Source organism: Microtus pennsylvanicus, chromosome 10 (genome assembly GCF_037038515.1).
Source record: "Microtus pennsylvanicus isolate mMicPen1 chromosome 10, mMicPen1.hap1, whole genome shotgun sequence".
Taxonomy (NCBI): domain Eukaryota; kingdom Metazoa; phylum Chordata; class Mammalia; order Rodentia; family Cricetidae; genus Microtus; species Microtus pennsylvanicus.
Window position 1 is genome coordinate 97,033,208 of NC_134588.1, and position 19,707 is coordinate 97,052,914.

At 46.9% G+C, this 19,707-nt stretch overlaps 1 protein-coding gene across 1 annotated transcript in view; it reads left to right on the forward strand.

Moving 5' to 3' along the window:
* Positions 1 to 19,203, forward strand: part of Drc8 (dynein regulatory complex subunit 8) — a 110,989-nt gene extending 91,786 nt beyond the window's left edge. The window contains exon 7 of the mRNA XM_075989282.1: positions 18,923 to 19,203. Within this exon, the coding sequence (XP_075845397.1) occupies positions 18,923 to 18,960 (38 nt within the window). The 3' untranslated portion in view covers positions 18,961 to 19,203. The remainder of the gene's footprint in view (positions 1 to 18,922) is intronic.
* The last annotated feature ends 504 nt before the right edge of the window (positions 19,204 to 19,707 follow it).

Genomic DNA, 19,707 nt, shown 5'->3' on the forward strand with positions numbered 1-19,707 from the left:
AACATTAACAAAGGGCTTTGGGGTTGGAGCAGCCGGCAGCCAGCTTTGCCTGTGGCACAAAGGGCCTCACAAGGGAAGCGAGAGATGAGCCTCAAGTGTTTTCCTGTGCTCGTGTTGGCAGTCCTGATGCCAGTGCTGGGGGCGGGGGTGGTGAGGAAACGTTCCAGAATGAGAAGGCTTGAGGCTAAAGCTAAAAGAGCTATCGTGTGGCTTAGGGTAAGGAACCCTTCTGCTTGTGAGTCCCAGCTGTTCCAGATGTAGGTGATAGGCCTGGGGAGTCACTCTGAACACTGGAAGCTGTCTTCACATGGGACTCAGGAAGAGGTGTCAGTCACTGCAGGTTGCTCAGTACAGATTTGCTAAAGAAATGCAGACATTTTCTACGCTTGGTGTGGTTATCTCTCAGTTGTATGAGGTTCGCTACAGGGATAGTGTTTCTAGGAATGAATGAAGTTGTTTTCCTAGAATTCATAAACTTGAAACTTCATGAAAAAGCCATCTTTGTCATTTTTCACTTCATTGATTCATTAATTCATAGTATTTCTTTAAGAATACTTTGTGCTAACAACTGTTCTGGTAATCAATGTCCTTGACCTTATGGAACTTAAATTCTGGTCAGGAGTCAGATAAAATGTAAATCAATATATGTCATATGAGGACAAATAATATGGAAAAAATAAGGCAAGATGAGGGGTAAGAAGGTATTTTATAGCTATGATGAGATCAGAAATCCTATCTAAGGAGTTGAGCAATGACCTTAAGGGAGTGAAGGTGCATTGGGAAAAAGCATTCCCTGTGGAGATGACATCAAGAGCCTGAAGGAACAGCACAGAGGCCACCTTGGCCAGCAGAGTAGAGGAAGGAATGAAAGGTTAAGATGGGAGATGGGCAGAGCCCAGAGCACAAAGGGTCAAGTAGCCAGGGAAAGAACTTTGTAGGCGTGATACAGGAAGGGAAACCACTGGATGGGACTCAGCCAGCTCTTGAGTCAACACAACAGGATGGCGTCGTAATATTGGTGGGTGTGATGAGAAGTGATAGGATTTGGGATTCATTTGGAAGGTGAAGTGAAAGGAATTTCCTAGTGTGGGGGACCTTGATGAAGGAAGGATACCGCAGTATTTGGCAGAACAACTAAGGTTTGGGGAGAAATCATGAGTGTGGTTTGGGTGAGTTAATGTGGAGAGGCTAACTGAGTACCCAGGCTCATTGGTTGAGATACAGGCCATCATGACTGGGAAGGCATGGCTCCAGGAAGCTCTGTGGCTGTGAGAATATGAGGTATCTTGCTTGCATCTCAGTAGAGCAGCAAGCAGACAGATTGAGGCAGGCATGGGGCAGTCTCTAATCCATAAGCCCCACTATCCAGCAACCTACTTCCTCCAGTGAGGTATCTTTCCTGAAGGTTTCACAGCCTCCCAAAACAATGCCACCAGCAGGGAACCAGGTGATCATACTCGTTAGCCTGTGGAGAACATTTCACAGTCAAGCCATAGTGCCTGGAATACTGTGATCACTCTTAATAATTGTTTAATGTTACCAGCTATCCTGCTAGTGTTGAAACAATCATTTCCCCACTAATGTAGAAAATATATATGTATATGAATATAACATAATATATATGTGTACGTAACAGACACTATTATGTTTGGTTAACATGGTTTTTAAGCCTTTAAAGCATAGTTTTAATTTCCAATTCCTTTTTCTCCTTTGGAATTTTTTGAAGAACCCAAGATATTTGTCTTGTCCATTTTCTCCCACCTGGCTTTTGCTGGTGGCATCTGCATGGCGTATTGAATGCATTCCTCTGTTCTGTCCAGCAGTAAATCGGCAGTTGGCTGAGGGCTTGATCTAATTAAAGGCTCACTTTTTGTGGGTGCAGTCATCACTCCCGTTGGTGGTGGTGGGGGCTATAAATTTGTTTTAAAACTCTACTTGTTGGTCACACAAAAAACACAAAACTATGAAGTAAGCACAGTGTGACTTTTTCTGGGGAGACCTGAGCAAACCCAGACAGGACACAGATGACAGATCAAAGTGAGGATTCTACCCAAGTCTAACTTGGTGAACCAGTGAGCTTACTGGGTTATTAGGGGAGCATGGAAGGCTCGAGGGCAGTGACTTCACTGGATAGTCTACCACAGCCTGGGTGAGCACTCTTGGTGGCGCATGCCCGTATCTCCCTGCAGGAGTCTCAGGCAGTTTCTGTCAGGTAGGGGAGTCTGCATAGGCAATTGTTTATGGCTTCTGTAACTCTGTGGAGGGAGCTATATGAATCCTGTAAGTTTCAATTTTTTCATGTTGTGAGGCTTTTGATTTCCTGGTCTTATAAACCTTCCTCTGCCCTCCAGGAGGGAATGTTCCAGTTCCAGGAAACAGTTACACAGGAAGTAAGAAAGATAAACATGACCCATGGCTGACCAACCAGGTTAGTCTTCCCATAAGGGAAGCAGCTTGTTGGCTTTAAGTCTCCTGTGCTACAGAGAGGATCAAAGGCGCTCTGTAGTTAGGAGCCAGGGTGAGGAGTCTGAATCCGCTGGACTTGAAATTGCCGGGTGCGGGAGTGAACCCTCTGAGGAGAGGGGCAAGGTGTGCCTGCCAAGAAGCTGTTTAGAAAGTATGTTAGCTTCCATCACAATGATTAAAATTAGAAACAAATCAGCTTATAATGAAAAATAATGACTTTGGCTTATAGATCTGGAGGGTCCAGACCATGACTGCCTGGTGCCCTTGCTCTGGAACCTGTAGTGCATCAGTCATAGTAGGAGCATGTGCAGATCATGACTGATGGAAAGCCGAAGAGGAGGCTGGGTGCATCCCATAATCCCATTCAACGGCAAGACTCCAATGCCTTAAAGTCATCGCATTGGCTTCTGCTTCACGAGGGCTCCATTGCCCCTCAGCAGTGCTGAGCTAGGAACCGAGCTTTTAATAGCCCACAGCTCCCTAGGGGATACTTAAGCTTCAAGTTAAAACAAGATACTTGTAGAAGAAGGCAAATTCTTGCTCCAAATTCTGTAAGTGTGGGCCCTTGGAGGGATGGCGCACCCAGCGCAGAGTGAAAAGAGTAGAGGAGTCTGCAGACTGAACACACACCGGACAGTGACCAATTGACTCAAAGTACCTTTTCTGGACGAATGGATGCTTCTCTGATGGGTAAGGTGGGGGTCGCAGGTAGCTATGGATGGTGCACAAACACACTTAAGTTACGAGGGAAATTACCGTTGTAGGGCAGTGAGCACCAGTTTAGGTGATGAAAACCAGCCTTTTTGCTAAGCTTCAATCCAGAAAGGATAATAGGACCCAAATGCCTCCATCAGCTGTTAATCCGTGGCTAAGTGCCCTTCATCTTGTCTCTCTTCACCATCAGCCTCACCTTGCAGGTTATTTTGAAACAAATTCTAGACATTACATCATTTTGTCTGTAAGAACTTAGATATGTCTTGGCTATGTAAGGAGCACCTTCCCCTTTCCCTAGTAGACTAGAAGCTGTCAGACCCAAGAGAAATCTCCGGTGTCCCGATACACATCATTCCAGAGCCCACCACCGTCTTCCCAGGGTGCCCCTTCTGTTGCTTTAGTCCAGTTAGATCCAAACACGGTCTGCCATTGCGTTTGTGTGTCTTCACTCCAGGACAGTCCTCTCCTGTATCCAACTGTTTTTCTCCAGAAGAATTTTGCATTTTGGGGATTATTTGGTTGTATTTTTGTGGTATTAAGATAGCTACTTCCTACATTTATATTGACCAACTTTTATATCTTGGGGTTTGATCAACTCAAAGTCAGTTTGATTTTTGTTCTAGTCTTTTCTTTACTAAATCAACTCCTTTGATTAATTTCAATTGTTTTCCTCCTGGAGGCTCAGTGTGTCTGGACCATTTCTTTGTCAGTATTCAGCCCCAGGGGTGGCAAGCTTGATCTAATGGACGTGACGTCTCCATCGGCTGCCACCTATGCTTTCTATAACAGAGGTGTCCAACCTTTTGACATCAAGACACGACGCTGTGATCTACAAATGCGTTTGTAGCTAGCGAGCCACAGATTGGGCATGCCAGTTGGCACAGAAGACATTTTATTAGGAGCTTCATTGATAATTTTAAGAAGAGCTTATCACACACAAGGAAACTCAAGTAAAAATAATTTCCCTATCTCAACTATTAGACTTTGTTTGTTTGAGACAAGACCTCACTATGCACCTCTGAATGGCCTGGAACTCTCTGTGTAGAAAGGCTGGCTTGTGAGCTACCACACCCAATTTTTAATTTAAAATAAAAAGCAAATGTTTCTTGATTTCTTTTAAAATATGCATTTTCACTTGACAGTTGTATGGTGATGTGTCTCTGGACATTGACATTGACAGTATCAATGTCCCTTATAGATTCCCACTTGGTCATATGCCACCAAAGCCACTCTTGGTAACCTTACTCGCTGTGCTGTGAATCGCAGTGTTTGAATTAACAGTTACATGGCTATTTTTGTCACAGCACCTGTGTATTCTTAATGTGTGGAAACCAAGTGTTTGCATTTGGTTTAATGAAATGCTTGAAAATTTATAAAACAGGTTTCAAACCCCATGGGGATATAAGAAAACAAGGATTTAGGATAACCTGGCAAGACCCAGTACACCAAGAGTTTATAATTCAGAATGATTCTTCCCTAAGCAAGTTTTAAATAATCAACCAATAAATATATATTCTGATATTGCGTGTATTTTAATTATATGTAACATACCTATACTGCACAATATTTTGATAGTATATATTTTACTTGCATGTTAGAATGTGTATTTAAAAATAAAATTGATCAGCTGGGTGGTAGTGACAAATGCCTTTAGTTCCAGCACTCAGAAGGCAGAGGCAGGTGGATCTCTGTGAGTTCAAGGCCAGCCTGGTCTACAAAGCGAGTTCCAGGACTGCCAGTGCTACACAGAGAAACCCTGTCTTGAAAAACCATAAAGCCCAAACCCCAAAACCAACCAAGCAAACAAAACACTGCTCAGCTGGGCATGATGGTGCTTGCCTTTTATCCCGGCACTCATGAAACAGAAGCAGGTAAATTTGAGTTTGAGGCCAGTGTGGTCTACAGAACGAGTACTAGGAGAGCCAGGGTTACACAGAGAAACCCTGTCTACAATACCAAAAACCAAAACTGAACACAAACAAACAAACAAGTATATACAAACAAATCAAGTGTCCACACAAATGAACTCTGCTAATCTGTAATTTCTGTGTCCTACATATGTTAAAAACTTGCCATTGGTTAACGCTGAATTTGGACTGGTAAACCAGACAGAAACCTGCGTTTGGTTCCTGCATAACCAGAGCAAGTCAGGAGATTTCTATTTGGTCTTGGTCCTCATTACTTTTCTGCTTCTGTGATAGAACACCCTGACCAAGGCATTTCCTCTGCCTTATGGGGGGTTAGACATTTATAGCTGAGAGCACACTGTCTGATCCACAGCATGAGGCAGAAAGAGGACAATGGAAATAGCATGAGTCTTTTGAAACCTCAAGGCCTTCCCCCAAGTTACAGGTCCTCCAACAAAGCCCTAACCCTGCCCACTAACTCGGGAACAAGTACCCAAATGTATGAGCCTGCACAGCTATAATCTTTCTATTTGTTTTCTTATTTTGAGACAATTTTACCAGATCAGCCTCCCCGAGGGCTAGGACTGCAATTGTGTATCACTGGCTAGCAGTATTATTAATCTGATATATGGATTAGAAGTATTTTCAAACAGTTGCAATTGAACGCCCAAGAAAGGCACGTGATCAGTGTCTAGGTCTCCTCATCCTGCATGTACCAGGCAGTGGTGGGTCAAGGGTGAGCACCGTCACTGACCTAAGACACCTGAAACACCAAGGGTTTTTATTGCTGTGAAGAGACCCCATGACCAAGGCAACTCCTGTAAAGAACACATTTGACTGGGGTGTCTTACACAGTTTCAGAGGTTCAGTTCATTAGCATCGTGGGGGGAGCATGGCAGCGTTCAGGTAGACATGCTGGAGTAATGTGATGTAACCCTTATACTAGCATGTGAGTTGACTTACATGGTTGTCTCTACACAGCTCAGACACTGAGACTCTGAGAGGTGAGCTGAAAGTTAAGTCTAAGAGGGGCACAAAGTAAGCTAGTGGCAAAGCCACGTCTTGACACTCAAGTCTGGCTCCATAGCCTATGATCCCTCAGCTTATTAATTCATCTCCACACCTCATCATCAGCCTGTTCTCCCTGCTTCTGAATCCCTTTGTCTTACATAGAGGGCATTCTATTTTTAAGTAATTTTTTAATTTTTTGGGGACTTTCACATCATGTCCACCCTCCTCCCTTGTCGCCTAACCCCCAACTCAAGCAGAAAAAAAGAGGAAAACATTTCATTCCTCTGACTTTCCCGCCTCTCCATCATGTGTTCTTTTGGTGTAGTGGCCTTGGGAGCTGTGGGGTGCCACAGAGTAGACCCTGTTGTCCAAACAACATAGTTGTTTGTCTGGCCTCTGACTTCTGGTACACCATCAATGCTGGACTCTCCCGGAAACTCCTCTCAGATATCCTGCTGTTGCCCAGAGTCATGGAGATCCTGCCACTATGGTTCTACAGGACCAGTTCCTTCACACACTCTGGCAGGTCAGAGATAGGGTAGATGTTGGGGTGGGCCAACTGGGTGGTAGCTGAGTTGGTTCCTCTGGGAATACACCCCTCAGGCGAGGATCAGGGCTGTTTGTCTCATACCTCACCACTGGGGCCAGCTCTCTGCACACACAGTGAGGGGTGGGGCCAGCTCGCTGTTATAGTGGCCATCTATCCGGGAGACCAGATCTCCTGTGGCCACGCCACTTGGGCCAGTCTTTTGCGGGGGGGGGGCAACTGAGGTGGCCAGAGAAGGGCAGGGCCAGTTCTGAGAGTTCTCCTATGGCCCCCGGTGGTAATACTGGGTCACAGACATCAACACAGACCCCAGCTATGGTAGGACCATGAACCCAGACAGCGCCTCTGTCACAGCTTGGGCCCGGACATCCCTGTGGCCCTGAGTGACTGTGCAGACCACTCAGATGGGTATGGCCCCGGTGACAGTGTGGCCCTTTGATATCAACATGGCCGCAGGTGGTGGCACAGACTCTGGGCATCCACACGAGGTGGCATTCCTTTTTATAACTATGCCTTTTGTTTTGGTTTGTTTTTCGGGACAGGGATTCTTTGTGGAATAGCTCTGGCTATCCTGGAATTTGGCTTTGTAGGCCAGGATGGCTTTGAACTCACAGAGATCCACTTGCCTCTGCCTGCTAAGCCCTGGGGATGGAAAGTGTGGGCCACCATGGCCAGATGCCTGTGCCTGTTTATGGCTGGTATATTGTAGTAAGAGCTGCAGACCTCTTCCCACAGCCCGGCTCCTGGCTGCCTGGCTAGCTTATGCCCCGAAATAACAACACACAAACTGTATTCATTTAAACACTGCCTGGCCCATTAGTTCTAGCCTCTTATTGGCTAGCTCTTACATATTGATCTAACCCATTTCTAATAATCTGTGTAGCCCCCATGAGGTGGCTTACCAGGGAAGATCCTAACCTGCGGCTGTGTTGGGTAGGAAAATCATGGCGACTGTCTGACTCAGCTTCTTTCTCCCAGCATTCTGTTCTGTTTACTCCACCCACCTAAGGGTTGGCCTATCAAATGGGCCAAGGCAGTTTCTTTATTAATTAACCAATGAAAGCAACAGATTAGAAAGAAATCACTCCCACATCAGTATATCTGGCAGCATGGCCACTTGCTTCATGGAGTGTTCCTTTGAAAGTGAGCCCCCTTTCTCTCACAGCCTGGCCCACTGTCTAACTTGGAGTAAAACCTCCATGAACTTCTACAATTAGAATTCAGTTGAATGAATATAAAATTTTGACTTTGTTTTCACATGATACACACACACAGTGGAGGATCAAACTTCTTAAGAAAGGCAGTTCCAGTGTTTTGATGTTTCCAGGAGTATTGGACCAGGTAAGAAAGATGCAGGAGACGTTACTCAGCACTGTGGGAAAGGAGAACACTGAAGAAGTCCTTGCTGCCTGAGAACACAGCAGCAGGAGGAGGATCATGTCAGTCCAGCACTGAGAGTTGTCTGCAGAAAATGGAGATTAGCGCATTCAGACAGGAAAATAGTTTTCCAGGAAACACTGGAAATGGTGTGACAGTATAACATCTAACCGTCGTCAAGCATTCGTTACGTGCCAAGCAGCGTACTGGGCTTCTCACTCACGGTATCTCATTCAATCCCCACAAATCCTTATAATTAGTCACTGTGATGATCCCCAGCTTTAGAGCTGCAAACTGACACCCACAAGACTAAGGGATGGGACCAGGTGGTGATGAAATGCAAATCCCAACTCAGATAGTTCTACCTGACGCCAGGGTCCAAGTGTGTTGTTTGTCGCCGTTGGCAGGGCAACCATAGGCAGCCCATGATATCACTCAGGGTGTTTTACTATCACCCCAGAAGTGAGGTGAGTTCTGCACAGTTGACATTTAGTTTTCATTGAGAGTGGAGAGGGGGCTGTGTGCAAACGGAGCATGCTTTCTCACCACCATGTAGTCTCTGCCCCATGGTCCTCACGCTTCTGTGCATGGGAGTTCTGTTGTAAGGCTATCTTCCTGGGTTGTCCCGGAGCCTTTCCCACGTGACCGCCCTGTGGAAATCATTGCCTACAGCTGAGTGGTTGACCAGCTGTCTCTTTCTGCCATTATTCACATCAGATGTGGGGATGTCTCCCTTATGAATGTTGGTGTTTGAAAGGTCCCTGTCTGCTTGTCCTATGAAAAGAGCTGTTTTTATTTCTTCGAACTGGCGAAAGAGAGATATGACCTATCACCTCGATTCTGAAGGTTCATGTGAGCAATGGTGGAGGAAGTGTCCCCGAGTCTTCCAGAGTAGCTGACCACTTGGGAAGACACCCGAGGGTGTGCATGAGCTATGGAGTGCAGCTGGGGCCTTTGCTAACTGCGACTGACCAGTGTGCCTCCTCCAATCTCTCAGTCACCTCGGGCATTTATTTGCCCCCCCCACCCGTAGGCTCCTTCCCTGAACATGGTGCACCAAACTGTTGGGTGGATCGGGTACTAATCCACCGCGCTTCCCTCCCTCCCCAGGCCTGCTGTCTGCTGAGGGACAGAGAAGTCCCAATGTGCCAGCACCACAGCTGTGACCATTATCAGGGTGAGAAACAGCAAAGTCCTGTGGGGCAGCACACTAGTTATTCCCCGCATTGCTGGGATAAATGCCTGACAGAAACAAGGGAGGAAGGCCTGTTTGGGCTCCTGGTTTCAGAACATCCCATCCATCATTGTGAGAAGGCAGGACAGAGCTGATCAGGGCAGCTGAAGTGCATGCTAAGGCCCTTCATGTATCAGCTGGGGGCTAGACACCTCTCTACCAGGGATGCCACGTAAAGATCCCACAGCCCCCCAAAGCAGTACCATTAGCTGGGAACCAGCTCGTGTGAAACATGGGCTTCGGGCAGAGGTGGCGGCTTTCTGTGTTCAGACCAGAACAGGCGCCTAAGCCAAGGGAACTGGCACGTTAGCTGGGCTATGAAGGACCAGTGGAACTTTGGCGAAGAGCTGTCCTGCGTAGTATTCTCTGGCATGGTTGTAGCATATTTTATTTGCCCAGTCCCCTTTAAGGAACACGGAGGTTTTCAGTCTTCCAGGAGTTCTGATTTAGGAGCAGTGGTGGGGCTGTTTGAGTAGTCAGCAGCTGTGGGGGGCACAGCGCCTTAGGAAGCTGGCCGAGGCTTCCTCAGCCAGATGCAGAGTTCAAAGTCATAAATCCTCCCCGGCCAGGGGAAAGTGCCCGTGGTTCTTGTTTCTATTTTGTACCATAAATTTAAAAACCTTTATTTATATTTTCCTGAGGCTTTCAGTCACCTTGAGTATCTGGCTAAACTCTCTCTTTGTCTTGAACTATGTACATGGAGATTGATGCCGTGGAAGGGGCAGAAGAGCTGGGCTTGTAGGAATGTTTATCAGTTAAATGCCTGGGAAGAGCCGTGTAATGAAACCCCGGCTCTTCGGCTGTTGGTGGTCTGCCAAGGTGGCTTTTTCCCCTACCTCTCTTCTTGAGGCTAATACGTACAAAGCCAGCAAAGATTTTCTCTGACATTCAGAAATAGCAGCAGAAAAGCCTTTAAGCCCTGTAAAGAATTTTTTTTAAATTTTTTTTTCCCACTGATATTGAGACACTCCTCAAGACAGTCAGGGATGGGCAGTTCTTGCAAAGACCACCACTGTGTCTGGTTTATATGGTAAGTGATAGAGACACTAAAGTACAACCACCTGGCTGGTTTGCCCTTCGCGTTGGTGACAGAACCCAGTGCTCCATGAATGCAAAGCGTGTGATAGACCAGTGAGCTACACCCAACCCCTCTCTTAGTTTAGGTTTAGGGGAATGAGCATCACCAGGCTGGGCACAACTACTCAAGTCACAGTCCTGGTCCCTGAGAATTACCAAAGCTTAAATAAGTTTAGCTATAAAAGGGTCCTGCCCTGACTGTCCTGCCTCCCCCATACTGTCATAACATTGACATCTGAAAGACCCCAAAGCAAGGAGAGAAAAAGATGAAGGGAGTTTGGATTGGCCACGTCACTAATAAGCATGTTTGAGATGGAAACTGTCGGGCAGCTTCCTCCAGGAGGACACCAGTAATACTGTTTGTTGTTGTTTCTGTCTCTTGAGACAGGGTTAGCCTCTGTGTAGCCCCAGCTGTCCTGGAACTTGCTCTGTAGACCAGGCTGTCCTCAAATGCACAGAGATCTGTCTGCCCCTGCCAACTGAGTACTGAGATTAAAGGTGTGCGCCACCACCCCGACTCTCAGTAACGCTTGTTTTGAGAACTGTTAGGGGTTAAATGTGGGGCCTCCTGCGTGGGAAGCATGTGCTCTACCCTAGCTGCACCCCACTTGGTGAATGGTAGATGTAGAAGGAGGGAGAGGGAGAGAGGGGCTAAGAACTGTCTATGTGAGGTGGTAAGGATACCTGAAGGTCTTTGAAGTTCACCCCTGCACTGGCTTCTGGAGAGCAGTGAGAACTCAGATACAACCATCTCAGCCTTTAGCAACTCAATGAGAACTCTGGAAGAAGCCTCAGGCACCTGCAGCCCAGGGCAAAGACATTGTAGGCAGAGACCAACTCATGCCTCTGGCTATTACTGGGGGTTCAAGAATTCCAGATTGCAAGAATGACTGGCAACAGGAAAAGAAATAATAGGTAGCTTTAAAATTTATTATAATAGGCATTTATTATTAATAAACAGAAAAAAGTGTGAACCTTTTGCCAAGGCATAGCCATATTTCAGGAAAATAGTGTCTTCCTTCTGATGGTTGTAATAATGATAGCAAATACAAATTTAAGTGCAACCCTCAAGGGTAGCTGACCCCAGATTTCTTTTTCAGAAAGTAATAACAAGAAATTGGGGAGCTTATTTCCTCCTCCTCTTCCACCTCCTCCTCCTCCTCCTCCACCACCTCCTCCTCCTCCTCTTCTTCTTCTTCTTTTTTGAGACAGGGTTTCTCTGTGTGACAGCCCTAACTGTCCTGGAACTCACTTTGTAGATTGGGCTGGCCTTGAACTAACAGAGATCCACCTTCCTCTCAAGTGCTGGGATTAAAAACACTTGTCACCATCGTCTGGCTGGGGAGCTTCTTTGTTTGCCACAGTAAAAATGTCCAGGTAACAGGTTCTATATATTCAGCCCTATATATACACAAGTGTGTCAACCATGCCAGTATCTGCATAGCTTTTCGTGTATGCTTGTTTTGGCCATGCTGCAGGCGGTATTGGGGGTCTCCCATGTCTAGACCAGTGATCTATCACCGAGCTGCACCCCAGCCTTGCATATCCCTTGTGCCATAGTTCATTCTACCACTCACGTTAAAAGGAGTTCTGCTGTTAGGTTTAATATTTCAGAAGGTCTGAATTAAATTACATGGGGACATTTGGCCCAGACCTAACCAGAACTCAGTGTTTTTCTTACTTTCGTTTGCCTGATGCATTTTTGCTTGTTCTTGTTTCATTGTGTCTGTGTCTAAAGCCCTGGCTTTGGGTGCCTCTAAGATACCCAAGATGAAATGTGCTTGCCTAGCTACCACTGTCATCTCCACAATACACGTGAAAACATCCGCCTACTTGTGAGGTGAGGAGCCTTTTGAGCTAACTTCCTAACTGGGATGGAATCTGATGACCAGAGCCTGAGTGGTATGGGCTGAAGAAGATTGCCCCAAGAGCAGGGTTAGGTTCCACCCACCTCACCTGTCATTCAACTAGACCACTCTCCACCCAAACACTGCCTGTCTTAAAAACCACAGAGAGGGGGGTGTTGGTAGGAACGATGTTAATCCTGGTCACACATGAGTTTGTCAAGCACAGACTTCTGCTTCCAAAATATTTAGAGAAGACACAATTTTACATCTTTTTTCTTTTTTGGTTTTTTGAGACAGGGTTTCTCTGTAGCTTTGGAGCCTGTCCTGGAACTAGCTCTTTTGACCAGGCTGGCCTCGAACTCACAGAGATCCACCTGCCTCTGCCTCCCGAGCACTGGGATTAAAGACATACGCCATCACCACCGGCATCAATTGCATTTTTCTTAAAGATGTATATATTTATTGTATGCAAAGGTATGTTGTTTATGTGTGTACTACCTGTATCCAGTGCCAGAAAAGGGTGTTGGAGCCCGTGAAGCTGGAGTGTCAGGTGGCTGTGAGTCACCTGAACAAACCCTCGTTCCCCTGGAAGAGCAACAAGTGCTCTCAACCATAGAGCCTACCTTTTTCTTTAGTTTTGAAAAGCTGCATATTTTATTGATGGAAATATATTTTTAGCATATTTTCAGAAAGTCTCATGTATTTTTATGACATGCAGAATTTTGCAGTCTTTGTACTTTCGGGCTTTATGAACTCCAAGTGTAATCATTGTTACTGTAAGTCAGAGGCATAGGAAGAGGCTCATCCTGAGAATGGGTTTCTGTGTGACCGAACAGCTGACACTGTTTCCACGCAGCAGTCTGAGCCAGGGTCAGAGGGCATCACCATCCAGCTCTTGCTCTGTTACTTTGGGTTGCCCAAGTTCTTCCCTCACATATCCGCAGTGGAAGAACGCTTGCCTAGCATGCATGAGCCTTGGGCTTTGCTCAGAGTATTTACTCTGGTGTTACCTGTCATCCTAGAACTTGGTGGCAGAAGTTAGAGATCACTCGAGGCCATGCATACTGCAACACACCTAGAATCCCAGCTGCTTGGAAGGCTGAGGGGTTGGAGACTAGCCTGGGCCACCCCCACCGTGAGAAAAGAGTGAAGTGCCTTACATTTGAGAAGGCTTTGGTTGGCCTCTGGCTGGGACCTGGGTTTCATGAGAAGAGCGATGGAGCCATAGAGATTCACCTATGGATGCTGTGGTAGTGGGTGCTGGGACATGCTCAGACGGAGGGATTGGTCTGGGAGTAGAACCAGTGGGTTTCTTGATGGGCTAGATGCTGTGAAGGAAAGAAAAAGGAACCAGAAATGACCCCTGACATCAGAACTGTAAGTGGACGGGCAGAAGTTCCATGGCGTGGCGCTACAAAGACTGCGGGGGTGGCTTTCAGGGTTTCACATCAGGAGCTGGGTGGGAGATGAGGTGAACTGAAGATGCCTGTTTAGCAGCCGGGTACAGATATCAGGTTGAAAGTTGTTCATGGTGAGGGGTACTAAGGGCGGGAGATAGGAACCTGGGGACCACCCACAGATACTTGAAACCATGAGATAGGGAAAGCCGCCAGGAGGTGGAGGACAGATGGACAAGTGGCTGACAGATGGGTGTCCTACCTGTCACAGGCAGGAAGAGGGGCAGGCAGCAATAAAGGTTGCAAAGAAAAGTGATGGGGGGGGCAGGAGAGGTTAGAGGAGGGGTCCTAGGAGTTCAGGGAGGAACAAGTGTCAAGGATAGAAGTTTGGCTAACCACGTCAGAGAGTACCAACATCTGGTACCCAGTGCTGGCTTTACCCTCGACAGCCCAGTAAACACGCGCCCATTCTTATTTTTATAAATGTCGCCCCCACGAGGAGGGAGGAAGGAGTGTGACAGACAAGCGCTAAGCCTTCATGCTTCATCACACGGAGTAAAGAGCCGATTCTCCAACGGTAAATCACCGAACTGCTGGCTAAGCACATCCAGCTCAGGAAAGAATCTCCTGAAGTGCCAAGCAGTGGCCCGGAGGAGAGGCTGGGCAGAGGGCACACAGCCAGGACAGGGGATTTCAGAAGTGAGCCTTGGCTATTATTTAATTTTTAAACTATCATGGAGGTTGTTCTTTTGTAAAGAAAACGACACTGCAAGGACTCGTGTGCCTGAGTACACACCACAGTGGCAGGCTGTTTCCATGGTGTTGCAGAGCCCTGCGTGGTTGTGGGGCTGACAAGCACGCTGTTGGTCTCCTGTCCAAGGGCCCCTGCTCTAGTGCAGGTAGTAGTAGGCTTCTGTTGTCGCTGCTGCTTGCCATGCTAAGGAATAAGTCACGGGCCTTACACACAGTTGGCAAGCATTTTTTTTAATTTTTTTTAACTGAGCTATATTCCTTCCCCCACCTCTTTTTACTTTTTAATTTTGAGACAGGGAGTCTCTAGGATGCCCTGGCTGTCCTTGAACTTGTACGTATCCTGCCTGAGCCCAGGGCATCTTATTCTTACTTGCTAGGCTCTTCGCTGGCTCAGTGACAGGAGCCCTGACCTGGGAAGACTAGGAACGACCCAGGCTGTGCGGGAAGAAAGAGGCTGTGGAGGAAGGAAGTAATTAGATCATTTCTTCCAGGCTGTTTCTTCCGCTTTCCCCCTGCTGCTGGAACTGGGTAGCAAATGAGCTGCCATAGTCCTACGCACCCCCCACCACCCTATCATCTCCAAGTACAAGGTCCTTTGTGCCACCCAGGCTCAGAAAAGCCCAAGTGACCTTCCTGCATTAGAAAATGAGAATTCTCAGGAGACGAACAGAAATGCGGGTGGAAAATGACTGAAATTACTGGGTATCAGGGGAGATGATGACCCGGGCGAGAAAGAAGACGTGGGGGGAGGACAGGGTAAAAGTGTCTGCGACTCAGTAATGACATGATGTGGAGCTGTTTGCTTATTTTTTTCCTGGCTTTTACTCCAAATGAGCAGTTCTGGCTGTCACACAGTGCAGGGCAAAGTATAAATCCAGCATTCATAATGGAGGCCCCCAGGGTGATGGTGGCAGGGGGTGCAGAGAGTCCCTGGTGTGATGAAGAGGGACTGGTTAGGAAAGCTGAACGGGAGAGGACAGAGGTGGGTGAGAGGAGAGAGGCCAGCCAACTGAAACGACAGAAGGAGACAGGGCACAATAGGTGTGCGGGGGAGGAGCTGGCCAAGCCAGGTTTGGCTTTATTCTGTGAGGTGACGTAATGGGCCAACATGTCAGTATCCCACAGCTTCCAGAAGAGATGCTCATGAGCTTGATACCTTAAGAGTAAAAAAAAAAAAAATTCCTGTCTCACAGTCTGTAGCCAGAAAATCAAGCCTCAGGTGTCAGCAGGAACCATGGTGTTTCTGGAGTCCGGGAGGATCTCTCCTACCCTTTGCATAGGAATGGCTCTGGGTATTCCTTGGTGTGTGCCGCAGTGCACAGGGCCACTCCTGTGTTCTCTCACAGCTTTGCCCTCTGGCTGCTTTCTGTTTCCCTTCCTCTGGAGGAGGGAGGATGCGAACCCAAATCCCCTTTCCATTTGGGCCATAGAGATACCTGAGCCTCAGTGAGGGCCAAAGACTGCCAGCCCTTTAAGTGCTGGGAAGCGGTGGGGCTGTCTGAGGGCATGGAAAAACATACCGGAAGTGGGGCATCACGTGGACTGATATATTAACTCAACTTTCCACAGGACTGTCAACTGTCTGGCTCAGGCCCTGGGTTTTGGGGCAATCCTCACTTGTAGGGATTTCTCTCTCACTCTCATTCCTCATCTGGCCTCCCAAATTCTACCCACAAATGACCAGCCACCGTGGTTGAACCAGGAAGACTGTGTTATGTGTAATAAGACAGCACAGAATGACAGATGCTTCCTAATTCCGCTTCCCTGAAGTGACCGTGGTAAAGCCTGCCTGGGGTCTGTGCAGCAAGTAGGAAGGTGGGCAGAGAGAAGAGGGTTTTGTGAGCTGGAAGTTGAGTCTGTCTTTGGTACTCTTCTGTTACTGTAATAAAAATACTCTGCCCAGAAGGAATGGTTTATTTCGGCTGACGGCTCAAGATGCCTCCCATCATGGCAGGGAGGTAAAGCCAGTGGGAGCTTGAAGCAGCTGGTCAAATTATATCCATAGTCAGGAAGAAGAGCAACGAGTGCACGCGCAGCTGACTTCTCCAGTTCACAGTCCAGGACTCTGGCTGTGGACTGCTCCCACCCACAGTGGGAAGGTCTTCTTACTTCAACTAGTGGACTCAAGAAAATCTCCCACAGAAATCTCTTCTCCCAGGCGAGTCTAAATTCTGTCAACTTGACATTTAGCTCTAACCACCCTCAAACACCTTGTTTTCTTTGTGATGTTGGGCACATTGTTTAACCTTTTTGTTTTTGGGGATCTCTCATAAAAGTGAAACAACTATGCTCATTACCCAGGAGAAAGTAGAGGTGGGACATTGCAGTCACTTAGCATGCCCCCCCATTTGTGTGGCGGTCAGAAGAGTGCTGTGGGATAATGCTCTTGTACACTGTAAAGATTTGTCACTCATATTGGTTTAATAAAATGCTGATTGACCAGTAGTCAGGTAGGAAGTATAGGTGGGGCAACCAGACTAGGAGAATTCTGGGAAGTGGGAAGGCAGAGACACAGTCACCAGTCAAACACAGAGAAAGCAAGATGAGAATGCCTCACTGAGAAAAGGTACCAAGTCACATGGCTAAACATAGACAAGAACTCTGGGTTAATTTAAGTTGTAAGAGCTAGTTAGTAATAAGCCTGAGCTAATAGGACAAACCATTTATAATTAACATAAGTCTCTGTGTGTTTCTTTGGAAGTGAACTGCTGCAGGACTGGGTGGGATAGAAACTTCTATCTACTAAAGACAACTTGTAATAGTTGGTTCTCTCTTCCCTTATGGGCTCTGGGATCAAATTCAGATTGGCAGGCTTGGCAGCAAAATGCTTATACCTAAACATGGGCTCTAAATAGTCATGCCAGTGGTCTAACCACATTACTTATTGTTTCTCTTTTGGGAGAACCACTTTCTAAATGTCTGCTCAAAGACAGGGAGTTCAAAGCCAGCTCCTTGATGTGGGAGGTATGGCACCCTGGCCAGCCTTCCTTTGGCATTCTTTGTTTTCACACTGAAATTCACATTGAGAGGGTGGTGGGCTTCTCAACTTGCTTGTCTCTGCTTCTGCCCCACTGTGATTATTTCTTCTTAAAGATCATATAGGAAGATGACAACTAAAACTAGGCTCTGGCCACACCTGTGATCCCAACTGCTTAGAAGGCTGAGGCAGGAGAATTGCTTGAGCCGAGAATTTCAACACAATGAGGACCCCACACCCACCCATCCCAAAAAGAAAAAGAAAAAAAGGGAGAATAGAATTGCCAACTAAGCACAGAGCCAGTGCCGGCTGCAGGCTTCATTCTGCCACGGACCTGCGTTAGAATTGTGGCTTAGCCGCTCAGGTCGTGCTTTGAATTCGTGCACCTGCATTCATCTCAGGGGAGATTCCCTAATATTCACTACAAAGCCTTACCAAAATAACTATTGCTAGCATCCAGTGAAGTCTTGTGGCTGCCGAAAAATGAGACTAGGGCAAGGTACCGGGGGCACCAGGTTCTGCTTTGCTGCAGAACCCAGTATTTATTGCTCCTCCTCCTTCTTGACACTAGGGGACGTTGTCCTCTTCTCCTCCATCCTCCTCCTCATCTTCCTGCTGCCTCCTCCCTCTTCTGCATCCTCCTCTTCTTCTGTTTCTTCTCTTCTCAGCATACGGCCATTGTTCTGTGTAGCTGGTGAGCTGGGCCATGAGAAACACAGCTGAGTGGTGTTTCTTCAGCTGTCCTCGGGCAGTAGCAGGACCTGGGAGGCCTTTAGCAGTGACTGACATCTCACCCTGCTGCAGTGTTTTCCTGGAGACTTGGTTGCCTGGCAAGCACACAGTAGGACCATGGTTCTCCTGGGACTAGGTTTCTTCATCCTCAGTGTAGAAATGAGAGTATCTCCTCCCTCACAGGTGGCTGAAAGGAATTATAAATCAACAATGTGATTGCTTAGCATATGGTTGAATGTCAAGAGTCATATAAATGCTTAATTTCATTTATTTTAGTAGTAGTTCAGTGGCTGTATGATGTTGCTGTGGAAACCATAACTCCTGAATTTCTTGACACTTATCAATGTTATTGTTTTAAAATGAAATTTTACATTTAAATCCTGTGAATTTTTTCCCCCCTTGAAACAGGATCTAACTACATAGTCTTAGGTGGCCTGGAGCTGGTTATGTAGACCAGGCTGGCTTTGAGTCTGAAGGTATCTGTCTGCCTCTACCTCCCAAGTGCTAGTATTAAAAGCAGGTCCTACCATGCCTGGATAATTTTGACCTTTTAATGTTGGAAAAGTAATAAGAAGAACTAGAACTTGATCCACCTCTGGTATGGGAAGTCCTTCTGTATATGTGTTGCTTTTATTGGTTAATGAATCAAGTTGCTTTGGCCTACAGCAGAGCAGAATAGGGATAGGTGGGGAAACTGAACAATGCTGGGAGAAAGTAGGCGGAGTCAGGGAGAGCCATGTAGCTGCTAAACCACGAGCCTCGTGGTAAAATACAAAATAATAGGAAAGGGGCTAATTTAAGATATAAGAGCTAGCTAGCAATATGCTTAAATGATTGACCAAGCAGTGTTGTAATTAATACAGTTTCTGTGTGATTCTTTCAGGTCTGGGCAGCCAGGAACGAACAAGCAGCCTTAGCTGACACACCTCAGCCTTCTTGGCCTTGTCAAAGAAACTGTGCTTTGCTTGTTGCACATGTGCACACACACTTCCATGCGCACATGCGCACATTCACACACACTCATGAACACTCACACATATATAACACACACTTATGAACACTCTCTCACACACATAACACACACGAGCACTCTCACACACATTCCCCCCTCCCATGCACAGTCCAAATAAATAAGTGTAAAAAGGAAGAAAGAAACTTGCAAGAATTGCCAGTGTTCCCCCACCCAGGAGCATCCAGTTAGTTATTCTTTTTTTTTTCTTACTGGATGTCTCTCATCCATCCATGAATGCATATAGCAATCACTGACTTTTTCTGTCCTCCCCTCCCTCCTTTGCTCTACCCATCCATCCACCCACTCACCCACTCCGACACACACAGTGTTAATTCACCGGTTGAGTGGGGCACACGAGAGTTGATCAGCACTGTGGACTTTCCAGGGCAGAGTCTGAGTAGAGAAGACTTGGTGGTGGTGGGGATGTCACGGCAGACTGAGATGTGACAGCAGGTGTGTGTGGCTCTGAGATAGGCGGGGTGTGATCGTAGGTGTGCTTGCTGTGGTGGGAGTGCCACAGGCCCCTTCTGCTGGTTCCTGGCTCACAGAGCACACAATAAAGGGGTGAGCAGCAACAGCACTATTTAGAAGCACTGACCTTGGTCCTAAGCCCTACTTGGAGCAATTCCTAGGCTCTGCTACTCCCTACACGCCCC